The following is a 16974-nucleotide window of genomic DNA, read 5'->3' on the forward strand; positions in this document are numbered from 1 at the left end:
ACTGCACAATACGGAGTAGGTGAGGCTAGGTAGGAACCAAAGCGACGACCCTCTTCTTCCTTGAAGACTGCTATGCCTCAAACAGTCTGGTTGATTCGGTAGAGGGCATCAACTAATCTACACATGGACTAGATACAGGTACCGTAATACAGCAAACGGTCATCTCACTGGTTTGACCAAGCATGATAAATGGAGGGTGAATGTTTTCAGAATGCTACAGCGGTTTTAGATTAAATCTCAATGGCAATCGCTGGTACCTTATGGAGTATCTCAGATTGGTATGCAATATTTACTCCGTAGGTTGGAAAGTAAACACTCTTTACGAGACCCTTGCCAGTAAGTTCTCATACATTCTCTGTCGACATGCCTTACTGTAGTAATCTCATGCCTCCCGGTATTTCGGATAAACGTATCTCCAGCCCCGGGTTTGATTTCTTGGCTACAAAAAGTCGCAGGACGATTCATCTCAAGTTGTCTGGAAGACCACTGCAAACCATTTGCCCACACCTACCATCTATCTCTTCTCTTTAGTTGTGTATGTTCAGAAATTTGATCAAGATGGCTACCGAGACTGCATCAAAGCGACTGAAAACCGATCCCGTTCGCATTGGCACCCACAATGGTCATTTTCATGCCGATGAGGCATTGGCTGTCTACTTGCTGCGACTCCTTCCAGACTATGCCTCCGCATCCTTGGTCAGAACACGAGATCAATCCCTGCTTGATACGTGCCATACAGTGGTAGATGTCGGTGGTGAGTATGATTCTTCCAAGAACCGATACGATCATCACCAAAGAACCTTCAACACTTTCTTCCCCGAACACGAAACCAAATTGTCGTCAGCCGGCCTTGTTTACATGCATTTCGGCAAAGCCATCATCTCACAATACACCAAATTGCCTCTCGACCACCCAGACGTCGAACTTCTCTACCAAAAACTATACGACGACTTCGTTGAGGCAGTGGACGCCAATGACAATGGTGTTTCGCAGTATGACGATGTAAAGTTGAGACAAGCTGGAATTGAAAAGAGGTTCAAAGCTGGAGGTATCACACTTGCAAGCTTGGTGAATGACCTGAATCACGAAGATCCCTTGGCCGTGGGCGCGCCATCGAAAGACACCCCCGAACAACCACAGGCAGAGGAGGATCACCGATTTTCGCAAGCCTCGACACTGATGGGCAATGCTTTCCTGCGCAAGCTCCATGGTGCCGCCACCGCCTGGCTTCCAGCCAGAACCATTGTCAAGGACGCATTTGAGGCGCGACAGAGTGCTCACCCTTCGGGCCAATTAGTGGTACTTCCTCGAGCAGGGATCCCCTGGAAAGAACATCTCTACAATATTGAGGCGGAGTCAGGTCTACCTCAAGATAAGCAGATTCTCTTCGTCATCTACCCTGAAAAGGAAGAGCCGGGCTCCAAGTGGAGGATTCAAGCCGTCAGCAAAGACATGTCGAGCTTTGAAAACCGAAAGAGCTTACCAGAGCCATGGAGGGGCGTGAGAGACGCTGAGCTGGATGCTCTCCTCGGCAGTGATGTCGAAGACGGCGCTGTGTTTGTTCACGCGAGCGGCTTCATCGGTGGTCACAAAACAGAGGCTGGTGTTCGGGCAATGGCAGCATTGGCACTCGCGTCATGAGATTTCATGAAGGTAACGACAAACTACGCATATCCAACAATCAGGTATGAGTAAGCGCCCTGCTTTAACCACAGAGCTGCAGCTGGTTCTACGGCCTGACTTCATGACTGCATTGTCCAAGACGGTCGATAATCCCTCCAGTGCTAAGATTGACATCTATGGTTTTCAATGCGATACAAACTGTATTGAGCTGGAGAAATCGAGTATGGAGATACGAAGAATAGAATGGCACTGGGTCAGGTTACAGCTACGTTGAGAAAGCCCCACGGCATTTCACATTCGGAAAGCCAAAGTGAAAGCTTCAGTCAAAAGTTGGGTGTCAGTGATGAGACGAACAGCGCAATGTGGCACAGCCTCGTGCTATTTTGATCCAAGGCTGAAGATGAAATAGGGGATCTTGGTATTGCGGAGCTCAACTCCGTGTCGAGACCCTTTATCGATAGTACCAAACAGGGCATTACGTCACTTTGTAACAAGTCGTCACTGAAAAGAAAACCATAATGTAGACGTCCCTATAAAGATTCTTTAATATTGTGATGTCGAGAATATTTTACTGTTGTAGAGATATAATCACGCTTTCATAAGCCCGCAGAATAGAAAACCCACCATCAGCGGTTCAAACAACGACCGAGACCCAAGTTCGCCAACATGGCGTCGACACAAGAACTTCACATTTCCAACCTCTTCTCACTCAAGGGCCACGTCTGCCTGGTAACCGGTGGTGGTACGTTTCCCTCCCTCGGAGCCTTTCTGATTCCTTTTTTTGTTTGTCTGATCGATGAACAATTGTATGAGACTAAGCGAAAACTTCTTTATTCAGGGACTGGGATCGGTCTCATGGCGACCCAGGCATTAGCGGCCAATGGTACGTACGAACCCTGAGCGTTCCTCTGGGTTCACGATGACTCTGTTGCCGTTGTCGTGACCAATGGGAATTTGTTTCACTGAACATCCCGTTGTCTTTGTTCGTCGCAGGAGCACGAGTTTACATCACCGGTCGTCGCAAGGAGGTCCTCGAAAACGCGGCAAAGACACACACGCCAAAGTCCTCGGACAAGTCCCTGAACGGTGAAATCATCCCCGTCGGACCGTGCGACGTCACTTCAAAGTCCGACCTCGAGAAGTTGACGAAAGAGATCGAGTCTCGGGAAAAGTACCTGTCGCTCGTGGTCGCGGCGGCCGGCGTCTCGGGCCCCAAGGGGTACCCGGACACCAGCGACGCGGACCAGATGAGGACGAACTTGTGGAAGGAGGCGGTCGACGACTGGAACGCCACGTACAACACCAACGTCACCGCCGTCTTCTTCTCGGTCGTGTCCTTCTTGCCGCTGCTGCAGCGCGCCCCCGAGCCCCTGACGAGCAGCGTCATCGTCATCAGTAGCATGTCGGGCATGATGAGGCACTCCCAATCACACTTTAGCTACAACGCCGCGAAAGCCGCCACCGCCCATCTCTCGCGCATGATGAGCAAGGAGTTCGCAAAGACGGGCGTGAGGGTCAACAGTATCGCCCCCGGGTACTTCCCGAGCGAGATGACCATGAAGGAGAGCGACGAGAAGAACAAGGCCCACATGCCCGACGAAAAGGTCAAGGACAAAGGACACGAAGTGCCTGCCGGGCGGGCGGGGAGTGATGAGGAGATGGCCATGGGGGTCATCTTTCTTGCGCGGTGTGGTTACGTCAATGGTGAGGTGTTGAAGTTGGACGGCGGCGTTATGAATGAGGTCGGTGGTGGGTGAAGACTTTGATCTCTTGATCAGACCGAACACTTTTCTTTTAGATCCTCGCTGAAGACTTACCTTCATCTGGCGGCACGGAAAATGGAATGAAACCGGGAAAGGTAGGACGGGGTGAATGGGCGTGGTTAAGAAGAAAACAAAAGAAAAGAACTTGATGGATCACAGAACAGAATGAGATGCTTTGTCTTTCCCCCAGTACCTAATAATGTTCCCAAATGCCACGGCTGCCGACCTCGCCTACATTTCCATCCGGGTCGGCAAAGTAGACGCTCCTCCCGCCTCTGGGCCAATCGACCTTTCCGGTGATTTTGACATTTTTCGCTTCGAGCCAAGCCTCCCATGCGCTCACGTCTTCGGGTGTCCTGACAGCGAGGCAGAAGTGGTGGTGGAGGCCGGTAGTGGCCTTGTCGCTTGCCGTGGCCGCCGGTCGCTGCTCGAGCAAGTCGAGTATGTCTTGTGATGGACCATGGCCAGGTATCGTGCCGCGGCCGTCTGGCATAGGGGAATCTGCAGCGGTGGCACCGAGTTGGAAGAGAAGAAGCGTTGTCTGGCCGAGCGAGAAGCCAGACATGCGTGGCTATTCGGAGGGGGGGGGTTGAGTAAGTTTGTCTTGATACGGGGTTCAAAAAAGGATGATGGATGAGGTAAAGATGCATTCAATGGAAAGAGTACAAGGTTCGTTCCTTACCGTGTCCAAGAAAGGTTTGACGTTGAACGTGTTCCCGTAAAAATCTGTAGAGATTCTGATGTCTTTGACCATCAGGCACGTTTCTAAGATGTGGGTGATTGGTGGTGGTGGCGGCACCGGGGCGGAGGACGAGGTGGCGGTGATGGATGGTCCGGTCATCTTGTTGGTCCGCTCCGTGGTGGTCTTCTTATGCGGCGTCAAACGAGGTGTCGTTGAGAACTCAACAATTCTTATAGAGCGTTTGGGAGGTGTCGGTTGTCTCGTAATTGGTTGAAGAGAAGTGAAATGAGAAGAGTGGTACAAGTATGGGAGGAGTCGTCGTGGTTGGAGGGAGATTCTATTCACGACATATGCTCGCTTCATGTCATCGTTGTGGTTTGAGTTCTGGAGTCTTTTATAATTTTTGAGTAGCCCTTGATCTCACCGATCATTTCTAAAGGCTTTTCGTCATGGTCAGAGTCATGTGCGAGTACGGAGTACGAGTACGACGGATCGACGACGAGGTCAGGGTGTGTTCTGTAAGCGGAGCGGTCTAGAATGCGGGGGTCCTCTAGGCTTATCTAACAGGACTGAGTGACCGACCAGGCCAGAACGTGTCCAGCATCACACCGGGTGATTCTCCCTCTTAGAGGTATTGTTAGACGCCGCAGCACTTCTGATTGTGCTTACTTTACCTTACTTTCCCTTACGTGTAATCCGTACCATGTCTTGAAGTCTCGCTCTGCTCAGCCCGAAAACAACATGTCACTTGTCCACCACCCACACCACTCCTTAAGATGCATGAATAAGTTTGGCAATAGGTGTGAGTGACCGTTTGCCGCGCGCCTGTTCATTGACCTACTGATCTAGATTATCCACTGTTACTGCTCTGCAGAACTTCCCAATGACGGCGCCTAGAATCAACAATAGTACCTCCAGGTACTTCTTGGATGGCATCTTCCAAAAATAGAGCATTCTGCATGGTTCAATCATGTATCAACACCTCACACTTGCTATGCCTGGACCAAAGAACAATAAATGCCCTGCGGATGGCCACCTGAAGGTCGTCAAAGAAGCTGTATGTTTCCTGCTGCATATATCAGCTTAACTTGTATTTCAGCTTCTGGCTATCAAAGCTCCCGTTGACATCGACTTTAGCCCTCGCTCCCACCTTGAACATGGCTCTCTCTAGAAGGACCTCTACACGAGTCGTCAACCACAGTCGCAAGAATTCATCCTCGACACATAGTGGCAGTGACTTAGAACGGAGGACCTCCTTCGGTTCATCCGATTATCGGTCTACTACCCTCGAGCCGAACAACATCATCGTGGAGGACCAGCAAATGGACGATGAACGATGGAGTCGTCTTGCCTTCTCTTTGGGCATACCCTTCGGAGTTTCCTATCGTCGTAGCGCGGCAGCGAGCAGATTTGCTCAGCAAGTCCGCAATCGAAGCGACGTCAGCGGCAAAGACATGAAAGAGCTACTCCTACCACTACTGGTATCGATAGCCAAAGACCACAAGGCCATGAAGTGCCGGACCGACACCGCATTTTATCGTGACGGTGTGCCCGATGAAGTGCCAGACTTCGAAGTTGAAGATGGATGGAAGATGCATCTTCCTACACCACGGCCCACGATAACAATGGGATACTCAAAGGGCTCTTTCACGCCTCGAGAGCTCGAACTTCAACAAGGTATCATTGTCAATAGCAAAAACGAGCCATGTGACCTGCACAAACTGTCTCAGCCTCTACCAGATGTCTTTTGGCCATTCTTGGTGGTAGAGATACAGGAAGATTCAATGCTCGCTGCACGCAATGCATGTGCCGGAGCCGCAGCAACATGCAATAACGCCTTGATGATCTTCGCTGCCGCCGCAGAAGAACCACATAAAGTATATTCTGACATGAACTTCTTGTGGAATATGAGCAAGGCCGCACAGTCATTCTCCCTCGCCATCAACGGCAAAACAGCCTGCTTGAACACCCACAACTCCGAAGGATGTCTGCCTCACGCTGTTGCCGTAATACGCACATATCAGCTCGACAATGAGAGCGAAGTTGAGGCACTAGCCGCCAGACTCGGCAGTATATTGGTCTGGGCAGAAAACTGCAGGCTACGATCTGTGTACGATTTGCTGGCAAACTTTGACAGGCGAGTTCAGCTCGCTCAGATGGCCGCTAACATGTCCGAAGACCGCTATACACCTTCGGAGCTCGCCACTTTTGGCATCGTGCCCAAATCACGGATGACAGTCATCAAAGAAGTCTTTGTAGAGAGCTTACCTCGTTGGGCTCGGCCGTACTAAGCTACGTGCATTGTGCTTTACTTGATGCATCACTTGGACTCGGAACGGCGGACCTGTGGAGTAAGGCGTTGGCGTTAAGGTAGCGAATATAATACAATCTACAAAGTACTCCGTACATGACGACCACATCACTTGCATGGACCTGGCGGATCGCACGTCCGTAAGTCAACTTTCCGCGTGAGGGTAGAATGATGACGTGCCGCCATATTCGGTACGTACCTACGAGCGCGTCTCTCACCAACCATCGGACGGAGGCCTTCCGACCATGCAGAGAGTGTACATAGTTTTACAATTGTCTCACATAGCGAGAAATGGGGTCCGCGAGGATAGAAACGGTAGGGTATCCCCATAGTCGATATGCGGACGCTGGTATCAGTACAGAGTAGAGGGAGCGGAAAAAGTGATTTGTTTGAGGAATGTGATTTAATTGAGCCAGCCCCCCGACTTTCTTCACAGGGTTATTGTTCATGTACCTGGGTATGGCCAATTGCACCCTGGACTGATGGATCAGGGGTGGTTGTTGTCGAGGCGCTTCGCTGGGTAGTTAGGTTAGGTGGTGGAAATCTATTTTCGAATCGTCGTGCTCTTCTGTCTCCTGATACTCCGTATAAACCCAGGCTATCTACGAATACCTCCCTAGTTACCAAGCTGTAGGTGTCTCCTCCGTACTTCTAGTCGAGTGGATGCCAGCCACATGGACAATTTTTTGATCGAGGTGCATGTAAACGAGGCTGCAGGTGGGATGGGTATGCAACCAATACGATGGCGAAGGGGGGCTATTCTTAGCCGCCAGGAGCCCAACCAAATCTGCGACCACATGGCCAGCCCTGTGAATGATGCCCATTAACCGCCGTCCTTGTTTCAGCTTCGACTTGTGTCTTTTTTGCCAGCACCTTGCTTCTTTCTACTCTCGCCTCTCGACGCCTGCAATCACTACCAATAGTGAGGTTTGCTACTCCCTACCTCCCTGTCGCACCGCATTCGTGACCTATTCCCAGTTACCAAGCCATGCCTCTTTTGGTCCTCCGCTTCTCTCGCCTGTCTCTTCACACCTCACCGACTCGCCCCATCTTCGTCTATCACACCCAATAGTGAATCCATCTATTTGAATCCTTGCAGGGAGATACGTCTTCGGCACAGCTTCAGTACCCAATGGACGACGAGCAGGAGCGCCGCATTGGCTGTTTTTGGGCTAGGACGCTGTCTTTCTGCACAGTTCCCTCCCCAGGCCGTCCCAATGCCGGCCCAGCATAGACGCGGGTGGTCAACATCCTCCCATGCTTTCTTTTGAGCCGGGTGTGCGTGTGTGGCAGGCCATGACTGGGGGTGTTAGTCGTGATCGTCTCTACAATTGACTTATCTGCAATGACGGCGCTTACGAGGCATGTGTGCGTGATGACCTCTGGTGATGGACTCACAAAGAAGTTGAAATTTATCTATCTCCCTCTTGCCAATGCTTTTTCTTTCATCTCAGACGGTACGGTCGTCATTGACCTCTGTCTCATCTCTCTCTTCCTCGCCCTAGGGTTTTATTAACGGTCGACCTCCACTGATACACCTGACACTTGGGACCTGTATCTGATCAAAGTACCTCTGAGACGCTTCTTCTCGTTCCGCAAAGCTTTCGATCAACCGCGATACTACACTTTGCCAACATTTGCGCCATGTCAGAAGATACCGGTATCATTGAAATCGCAGTGGAGGTTGACTTGCCTCCCTCCTCCTATGATGGCAGTCACCTGCCCTGGAAGTCGTATCGTCAACACGTTCTAGGACCTCATCGCATACGTGTTGCCGAGACGGCACCAAAAGAGAAGCTCCCGGCTACCCTGTTGGCCATGATTGAAGGGGAAATGCCCAATGCCGCAAGGTTTGATGACCTCAAAGAGTCATTCCGTGAACAAGTGGTCATGGGCCGTCAATTGGTCGATATCGGTAAATTGTAGATGTCAAAGCTCCCAGCAGCTGAGTATCTCGAGTCAGTTCTTCGTCGAGGCGGGACTGCAACGGAATGCTCACCATTAGAATCAAGGTGAATTGAGCATATGCCCACGCCGTATATATGGACAGAATGAGAAAGCCCGGCTGCCGAACCATCTCCCAGCTGAGGTGAAGTCCAGCCTTGATTTCTTCACCCCACCAATATGGTCCATTACCTGTGACATGCAGCTTGACTTCTCCACGTGCGACTCGACTGAAGCTTCCGCCCTCTCCAATCACTTCTGCCAATGTCCGGCGAAAGGCCGATCGACGTACCTCCGGGGCGATGACGTTCAGCAACAGGGCCCCCATCAACAACAAAAATGATGTCCAGAAACCCCAATCAACTGAAGCACCACTGACAATGAATGCTCCAATCATGAAGCCAACCGCGATGGACCCTGTTGTACACCATGTCCATATGGCAAGCCATACACCCATCCCACCGCCATGCCGTCGAACATCGTAGGGATCTGCCGACTCTTCATGCGATCGGCTGCTCTGCAGTGATGCTCCGAATACATCTAGGAGGGTGGCCAGATTGTTGATATTGACAAATCCAAAGGCAAAGCCAGACATGCCCCTCGCCAACAGTAGAACAACCCGGTATCTGTCGACGTCCGGAGATCTGAATGAGATGACCATCACGCCTTGCGGGATTTGCAAGCATAATGCTAATATAATAGCGGCCACGTTGTATGGTTTACGGCCGTGAAGAAGGGGCAAAGGCCAACACACCAGGGTCGGAATGATAAGACCGCAATAGAAAAGAACGTTTCCGAATATCATCCGACGGTTCAAGTCCACAATCACATATTGTATAGCGGGGACTTCTCCGGCATATATTCCCACAGTGAGTCCAAGGCATGCTGCATTCACACAAGCGACTACTGCTGCGAAACGCTTGCGCGAGTCGGGCCAATTTCTCGCCACTGGGGCGTGCTGACAGGTATCGTGGACATTGATATCTTCGGGACTTTCATTAAGATCAACATGTCGGACGCCGTTGAGGTCGACTTTCGAACAGGACACCTAGTCTGGATGAGCCATGTTCAGACTTCCTTGTCTCGAGTGTACTCCGAACATATTCGTGAAATGCCTCTCGTGCCCTGCCCGGGGCATATCCGAATTCTGGTGAGCCCCAAGCAGCTTGCCCCGCTCGTCTGAGCCATCATCGTTCAGATCAATGTCGTCTAATCGTATAATGGGTGAGGGTCGTATGCATGTGCGTTTTGAGCCTGCACCCTGTGTCGACTTTCTCCGAAAACTTGTGCGTGATGGTCCGGGAAGCTTGCTTGGTTGTCGAACCTGGTCCGCTGGAGACGTTCCCGTTGTTCTGCCATGTTGTTGTTCTACCATTGGATCGGGTAGTATCGAGCGTAGTCCATCGCCATCCCCATCCAGACTGCCATCCTTCCCTCTGAACTCTTTTTCTGACGGCTGGCAAGACTTTCCAGAGGTTGGTGATGTCAGCATTGTGGTCTCTTGCTTCCAGTCCTCCTCTCGACCGTTGCCGTCAACGATACCTGCCGACCCAGCGAGCTTGACAGCCTCAGACAAAAGGTGTTCCAATTCCTGGAGAGTCTTTGAAATGGCTTCGGAGGGATCTTGGTGGCTCATGTCGCAATGTGGTTTGAACTGGGACTGGTTGTGACCTTCTGTCTCGGGCCGGGTTATGGAAGCATTTTCAGGGTCCACTAGGGAGACTCATTCTACTTTTATCAGAATGCGCACAGTGTTACGAAGAGGAGTCAATGATTTTGGGTGTCCAAAACGTCGACAGGAGAAATTTGCGTTGGCCGTGGAATAGTATTAAGAATAACAACCAGGGTACAGGAGCGCGAATTGCCTTGGAACAAATCCCAATCTTGCATCACGGAAAAGAAATAGTGATAGCGCAGGGAACGATGCAGAAGCACGGAAACTTGGAAGAACAATACTTGTTTGTTTACAGGCATCAAGGACAGACTGTCTGTCAAGAGATATGGAAGTGCCTTCTATAGGTCGTTCACTCACTGTTCCTGCCGTTTGCTGGAGCATATTCTGCTTCCTCAGCTGAGTTCAATAATCCTGTTGCGAATTCGATGCCCGGGACTCACCAGGCCCAAGCATCGCCAAGCTTTAACTAGGCGTGGCTTGTTCAGGTTTGTTTGTGTACGTGATGAGGTCACCGCGGGGATGTGATAAGCAGTGATGAATGCTGTCGACTTCATTCATCATTGTTGAATCTTCGGAATCAGAATGTTGATGTATGTCCACCGTAGATATCTTCAACTATACTAATTGGACTTGAGAAAGTGATGCTCCAGCTAGGTAAATTTCAAGGGACCAGAACAGAGAAAGGACTGGTTTCATGCGCAGCTGCTTCGCAGTAACACAAAATTACCCCTCCAATCCTGCCCCAATGAGCATCTTGTTTGCCGCTTGCTCTTGAAACGGCCAACGTGTCGTTACTCCTGCGTTTGATTGATCTCGAACCTCTGTTGCATCCCTCTTTCGTTAAAGCCTCACTCTCGACTCTCAGCGTTCTCAGCACTGCCGGACATCGATCCAATAGCGAAAGATATTTGATCTCATTTTTCCCTTATTCTACCTAACTCACGCTACCAGTACCTGTATCATTCTCCATTCACCTCACCTAATATGTCATACTACAACGAAGGCTACGGCCAGTCCCAAAACTACAACGAGCCTCCTCAAGTTCCTGAGCCATGGGTTGCGAGGTGGGATGGTGCAGCGGGAAGATGGTACTTCATCAACCAACAGACAGGCCAGCAAACTTTCGAATATCCCCAGCAGTCAAGTCGTGATGGAGGCTACACCAGCAACTATCGACAAAACTATGGCGGGCAGAATGAGGGTGGCTACTACGAGCAGCAACCTCAGAAGGAGTCACATACAGGTCGTAACCTCGCTCTCGGTGTTCTAGGTGGCGCTCTTGCGGGTGCATTCGTGGAGCATGAAGGGGAGAAAGTTGGTGAGGAGTTTTTAGGAGCATCTTTTACGATTGACAACGACACTAATAAGGTTGCAGAGGAGAAATGGGACGAAGACAAGTACCGCGTTGAGAATGACGTTCGCCAGGATGTCGACAATGTTGAGGACTTTCCGGAAGACGCCGCTCGCTGGACTGGCCGAAAGGTTCAAGACGTTGAAGACATTCCTCAAGACATTGAGAACAAGTGGGACAACGGCGTGCAGGATGTCGAAGACGTGCCAGAAGATGTGGCTGGCTGGGCTGGTGGAAAAATAGGTGATGCGGAGCGATTCGGTGACAATGTCGACAACGCCTATGACCAGGGTCGTGATGAATCTCGCTACGATGATGATTATCGTGGCAACTACTAAAGGGCTGTAGCTACGGCCATCAACTTCCAAACAGCGCTGCTTCAGCATATCCTACACCTCAAGAGCTCCCTATGGAATCCTATGGACACCCAACAATATTCACCACAATTCCACGAGAGCCGAATTTATGTCCTCCTGGGATCCTCAGTGCTTCTCACGGGCTTCTAGAACCACACGGCATGCACTATTGCTCACCATCGTGGCTGAGGTTGTGTGTACCTTCACTCCCGAAGTAACACCCCCTCCTAGCGATACCAGAAAGATCCCGAGAATATTGTGGTAACTGGAACCGTGAACATGTGCTATGCTTTACCCTAAAACCCAAGCATTGATAGAGAACAATGAATATCTTTGAGCAACAGCTATTAGGAGATGGTGAGGAGCATTCGAACTCGTTCTCTCCGAAGACTTGTCCCCTCCTTGTCAAACGAGCGCCAGCTGTCTACACTTTGTGAAGAGACATCGATAGGTTCCTTGGATACCTTTCCACACGGTGCTGTGATAGACCCAAGAATCTACGACTGCCCGATAGAACCAATGCGAGGCAGTTGCCATCTAATAAAGGCGGCAGGTACTGTCATTGTGTTCATGTACTCTCCCAACCACAAGACAATAGGACAGAGCATCACTTCAATCATCTCATCACATTCGCTAACAGTATCTTTGTTTTAAAAACTGTATCAATACAACATTTTGTAGAGAACTGTTTGATTGTATATCTTCCCTCTTTGTTTGACGATCCCGGACACACTTTCGTTACAGCCATTCGCTTTGCAAACAATCCACACACATGAAGTTCAGATTTCCCCGTGGTCTTTGCAAAAGATTCAAGAAGATGCGGTTCAGGGACACGAGGTCTCCTGCAGATGTGCTTGAAGAGCTCGCTGCTGTCCTCCGAGATTCAATCGACAGCTTCATGTCCTCGACAGAGCCTGGGCCTGACAAAGAAACGACTCCAGCTGTATCGCAACAGTCACCCCAACGAACAACCGACTCATCCAACCGTGACACTCCCTATCAACCCCTTGAAGAACTGGACCAACAAGAGATGACATACCATGACTATGAAGCTGCACAACTTTTGACGAATCTGAGAGCACACTCCGAGTCTGAAAATGCACAATTGTTGACGGATCAGAGAGCAAATTCTGAGTCTGGATGGATGTCGGTGAATCTGCCTCCAGGAATTCCAGTCTCAGGCAGAGTCCAAGAATCAGAACTGGACCATGTGGCACGGCACATGGAAGTGTCGGAGGAAAACTATGCGGAAGAGTGGTGGGAGACATATTCTGGGTCAGACCCAGACTCAGGTTCAGACCCGGACTCTGACTTGGATTCGGAAACGTCCCCCGCTGATACAAACACGGAGGATTGGATCCCAGATTCGAGTTGGGGTTCTGAGGGTGAGACTGTACAGGATGCGCCGGACACTCGACCAAAATCTGTCGGTGGCATTAATCAACCTACCGCCGCTCCAAGACCAAATAGAATCCCAGGTGATTTCTACTATCACAGGCCAAAAGCAAGTCTGCTTGACAAGGGGCAATTGCGCAGATATGCCATGGTAAATTGGCAGATGGACCGGATGAGGAGATTGTGGCTGCAGAGGGGAAACTGATTCGGGATATGTCTGTGTGGTTAACTTGGTGAATGGAGGATTTGGAAACGTTCTTGGTTCACATCGGTGGCTGTACATCGACTTTGGACCCACGGTTTTGGAGAGATGTATGCCCATTTGGCCCAAGAATGTGTAGTCTATTGATAGAGAGCAATGATAATAGTATCTTCACATCGTGGTGTTCTTCCATTTTTGGGTGGATTGTAAAGAGGGACGACGTTGGCAATGACAAGATGTGTCGTTGAAATCCTCGCCACCTTTTGATCTTCTCCGCAGATACAGATCGTTGATTGGACAAGCCAACTTGCAAGCTTGTTGAACAGGGTTCAGAACAAACAATGACGTCGATTTCTCGTATTTCTTTTTGAACGACGACATGGAGTTTGAAGTGTGTATTGTGTCATGTGTACTTTGTATTGTCTTTTTTTTTGGGAAACCGGTTGATCACAGCGGCATTAGAGGTTCCTCGAGTGAACCTTTTTCTACACAAGCTGCACATCAGCATCAGCATTATCGTCAGCATTAGCGTTTACTTGTACTACTTTGTGTTTTTGTAAATTCGGTTGAGTGCTTAGTGTTACAGAGCAAAAAGAAGAATGGAGGCATTAAAATCGGCATTTGGCGGCGGCGGCGGTGACAGTAACAATGAAGGTAGTGGCATCAATGATGTCCAGGTATCACCGGCCGGTCAAGATGACGACATGCCATCAAGAGAAGAAATGCTCAAAACCATCGAGTCCCTCCAAAAGGCCCAAAAGGCTCAATCGGCGGCCAACGACATCAAGTCCAAGGCGATGGCCATGACGAACTCCAAGAAACGCGAGGAGATGTTGAGGGAGGCGTTCGACAAGGAAATGGAGGCCAACGGGCACAGCAAAATGGCCCGGAGGATGCAGTCGGGAACATGGCAAGGCTTGGGGTTCGGAGGTGGTATTGGGGCGGCGTCAGGTCTGGGATTGGGCACTGGCTTAGGGACCGTATTGGGGGCCATCCTCGCCGTGCCGAGTACGGGTCTGGGAATGCTCGTGGGAAGTGGCGTCGGTGCCGTTCATGGGCCGTGGGTGAAGCTGGGTGGTGGGAAGGAGGAACCGTTTGAGGATGCGGATCCGGAAAAGGTGGTTGACGCGATTGAGGAGGAGAGAAAAGTCGCGGTCCAGCAGCAGCAACAAGGTCAGGGACGGGAAGGACAGCAAAAGACAACGGATGGAAGAAGGAAACCACCAAAATTGGAGATTAGGTCGAAGAAGAAGAAAGAGGACAGCAACGAGAGCCAAGATGGTGTGAATGACACCAAAAAGGAGAAGAATGGCGGTGTCAGTACAGGTAACGTACAAATGGACACGGCGGAAGAATCAAAACCGAGAAGGAAACCACCGAAATTGGAAATCAGGTCGGGAAAAAGGGGTTCGAATACTGCAAAGGCGTGACTTGGATCGACCTACACTGCTGGAGGTATGGAATATGTGGAGGGACGAAACATGGAGGACGCCGTTTTTCTTGACTTGAGCACCATTTTCAGGACAAGGATAGGTGGAGGCCTGGAGAATGTGTTGACGACATTATGTTTTCAACAAGGCCATGCATGGTATGATGAAGAATTGTTTCGAGATGTGTTTTGATGCACAGGACATTATTGTATTACAAGATTCAAGCCGAGCTCAGATTATATTTCTAGCATTGGATCTCCCTCGCTTATCGCAGTAGGGCCCTGAGTGGGAACGGTCGTTGTTTTTAATACATTTCAATCCTGTCTACGGGTTACATCTCTCACCACCTCCCATCCATATTCCTGTCTACAGTCTCACTCGACCTACAGGCCTGACTACAAACCCGACACGTGGAAAATGGATTCTGACCTGTCCAACTCTAGGGCCATCGTCAATCCTCTGCGGGACAATGACAATCTCTTCTGGCGTGAGAGCCGCCAACGTCCCAACCGTCGGACTTTCCCTTCCCGTGTCGTCTGGAGCGACACTCACCTCCACCCCCTTGACCAGGCCGTTCCTCGCGTCCAGACCAAAGTGTGGTCCGGATGGTGTCGGCAGCAAGGGAACCTCTTGTAGAGTTTGCGACCTACTAATTGCCTCGATCACTGCACCCACACCTTTTGTATCGCGGCTCTCCACCCTCGTCTCCGTAGATGGCAACTCCTCAAAATACTTCTTCACCCTCTCGAACCATGCCACCACGCCAGGATACCTAGAGGGGTTGAACACAATCGCCGTGCCCTCTCCATCACCGTCCCTCGTCCCACCGCCCGTCAAGTTCTCGATCCCCTCGCCTCGACTGATCTTCTCGCCCCAGTCCAATTGATACCACAGTGCGACGTCGGCGGCGCTGGGCTTGTCGCCTTCAAACACCCATTTCTTCTTTTCAGTCTGGAACAACGGCTCAGCGAGGCTCAATTGTAAATCCAACACACTCAGATTCTCGGGAATCTTGTGCTCGAGCTTGTCGGCATTGAGCTTGTGGCCGATTAGATTCGACCGATCGGTACCAAAGTGTGTTCGCCACACCGTCGCTGGAATGAGACCCGTCGTCACGCGGAAAAGGGGTCGGTCGGTCCAATATGAAGCCAAACCTCGGATCAAAGGGCGGTACATGGCGACGGGGTCGGGATATAAAGAGCCATATCCTTGCGAGGAGGGGAAATAGTGCTCCAGTGCCTCGACGATGAGAGATGTGTCGATGTAGATCTATCGAAAATCATTCAGTGGGCTGATAACTAGGGGGAGGATAAATTTGGTAGGCGAGTGCGTTGTAGGTAAGAATAGGATAGTGTGGTGTTTACCTCCCTACCAATGACAAGAACAGGTATCTTGCGATATGTCAGATTGAACGATTCCCTGAGAAGTGGTCGTGGCATCATTGACGGGACGATGACAAATGCTATTCACACGGTTCCATCAGAGGTTTGGTCAGTCATCTCATCACATCATTCCCCTCTTTTCTGCGTCTGGCGGTGCTTCCCTCTGTTGACATGGAGGGTCGACCGGTGGAATTTTACTCAAACTCACTATATGGAATCTGCTTCAATTGGAGCGCCAATCTTGCTTTTTGCGTGAACGGAGAAGCTGCCACGTTCAAAAGGTTAGAAATTAGAACCATAGGGTTTAATAGTCATCATGTATGAACGAGCATATCAGTGGAATGACGCCCCCATAGGGGAGGACAGTAGTACTCACAGTCATATCCGAACAGCACTACTGAGGGACTCTCAGCCTCGTCGGGGGCCATGGTTGACGTACTCGAAACTTGAAGAGAGTGTTGTTCAACAGTATATGAGCTCAATATCTGCTTAAAGCAAGGTTGGATACCCCCCGTGTCCTCGAAGACCGGTCCAACTCACTCGCACATAGGGCCGGCGACTTATATACCTTTCTCCGGTTGCTTAGACAGGTATCCGTGTATCACCGCACGTGTTGCTTTCCGAGTGAAATTTGATCCGAATTTCACCCACGCCGAGGCAATCACAATGAGTCATAGCAACCGGTACCGTGAGGTATGGAATATTTGAACTCACCAAAACGTAGTAGATTCTTGATAGCACGGAGGAATGGATAGAAACGGAGTCGGTCGACTGGCGACTTCCATGATCTGATCAATCATATCTCTCCGCATCTCGGTATTGACGAACCTCGGGCCACCAAATCAATTTATTTTACTTGA

At 50.4% G+C, this 16974-nt stretch overlaps 7 protein-coding genes across 7 annotated transcripts; 5 read left to right on the plus strand and 2 right to left on the minus strand.

Annotated features, from left to right (window-relative positions):
* Positions 1-537: 537 nt before the first annotated feature.
* PV06_07498 (uncharacterized protein) lies at positions 538-1641 on the plus strand (the record flags this gene model as incomplete). The annotated part of the gene is made up of 1 exon (XM_016408749.1): positions 538-1641. The coding sequence occupies one exon, from the start codon at positions 538-540 to the stop codon at positions 1639-1641; it is 1104 nt and encodes a 367-aa protein (XP_016260503.1).
* Positions 1642-2289: 648 nt separating this feature from the next.
* Positions 2290-3380, plus strand: PV06_07499 (uncharacterized protein; the record flags this gene model as incomplete). Its single annotated transcript, XM_016408750.1, has 3 exons — positions 2290-2365; positions 2462-2506; positions 2617-3380. 3 exons carry the CDS (start codon positions 2290-2292, stop codon positions 3378-3380), a joined length of 885 nt encoding a protein of 294 aa, XP_016260504.1.
* Positions 3381-3579: 199 nt separating this feature from the next.
* On the minus strand, positions 3580-4319 carry PV06_07500 (uncharacterized protein; the record flags this gene model as incomplete). The annotated part of the gene is made up of 2 exons (XM_016408751.1): positions 4069-4319; positions 3580-3957 (listed from the first exon to the last, which is right to left on the minus strand). Exons 1-2 carry the CDS (start codon positions 4225-4227, stop codon positions 3580-3582), a joined length of 537 nt encoding a protein of 178 aa, XP_016260505.1. The 5' UTR covers positions 4228-4319.
* A 445-nt stretch (positions 4320-4764) lies between these two features.
* Positions 4765-6359, plus strand: PV06_07501 (uncharacterized protein; the record flags this gene model as incomplete). Its single annotated transcript, XM_016408752.1, has 2 exons — positions 4765-5125; positions 5206-6359. Exons 1-2 carry the CDS (start codon positions 5086-5088, stop codon positions 6357-6359), a joined length of 1194 nt encoding a protein of 397 aa, XP_016260506.1. The 5' UTR covers positions 4765-5085.
* A 4623-nt stretch (positions 6360-10982) lies between these two features.
* PV06_07502 (uncharacterized protein) lies at positions 10983-11870 on the plus strand (the record flags this gene model as incomplete). The annotated part of the gene is made up of 1 exon (XM_016408753.1): positions 10983-11870. The coding sequence occupies one exon, from the start codon at positions 10983-10985 to the stop codon at positions 11685-11687; it is 705 nt and encodes a 234-aa protein (XP_016260507.1). The 3' UTR covers positions 11688-11870.
* A 2031-nt stretch (positions 11871-13901) lies between these two features.
* Positions 13902-15003, plus strand: PV06_07503 (uncharacterized protein; the record flags this gene model as incomplete). Its single annotated transcript, XM_016408754.1, has 1 exon — positions 13902-15003. One exon carries the CDS (start codon positions 13902-13904, stop codon positions 14730-14732), a length of 831 nt encoding a protein of 276 aa, XP_016260508.1. The 3' UTR covers positions 14733-15003.
* Positions 15004-15013: 10 nt separating this feature from the next.
* Positions 15014-16689, minus strand: PV06_07504 (uncharacterized protein). Its single transcript, XM_016408755.1, has 4 exons — positions 16491-16689; positions 16323-16379; positions 16097-16194; positions 15014-16001 (listed from the first exon to the last, which is right to left on the minus strand). Exons 1-4 carry the CDS (start codon positions 16540-16542, stop codon positions 15099-15101), a joined length of 1110 nt encoding a protein of 369 aa, XP_016260509.1. The 5' UTR covers positions 16543-16689; the 3' UTR covers positions 15014-15098.
* Between the last annotated feature and the right edge of the window lie 285 nt (positions 16690-16974).

Source organism: Exophiala oligosperma, assembly GCF_000835515.1.
Source record: "Exophiala oligosperma strain CBS 72588 unplaced genomic scaffold supercont1.7, whole genome shotgun sequence".
NCBI lineage: Eukaryota > Fungi > Ascomycota > Eurotiomycetes > Chaetothyriales > Herpotrichiellaceae > Exophiala > Exophiala oligosperma.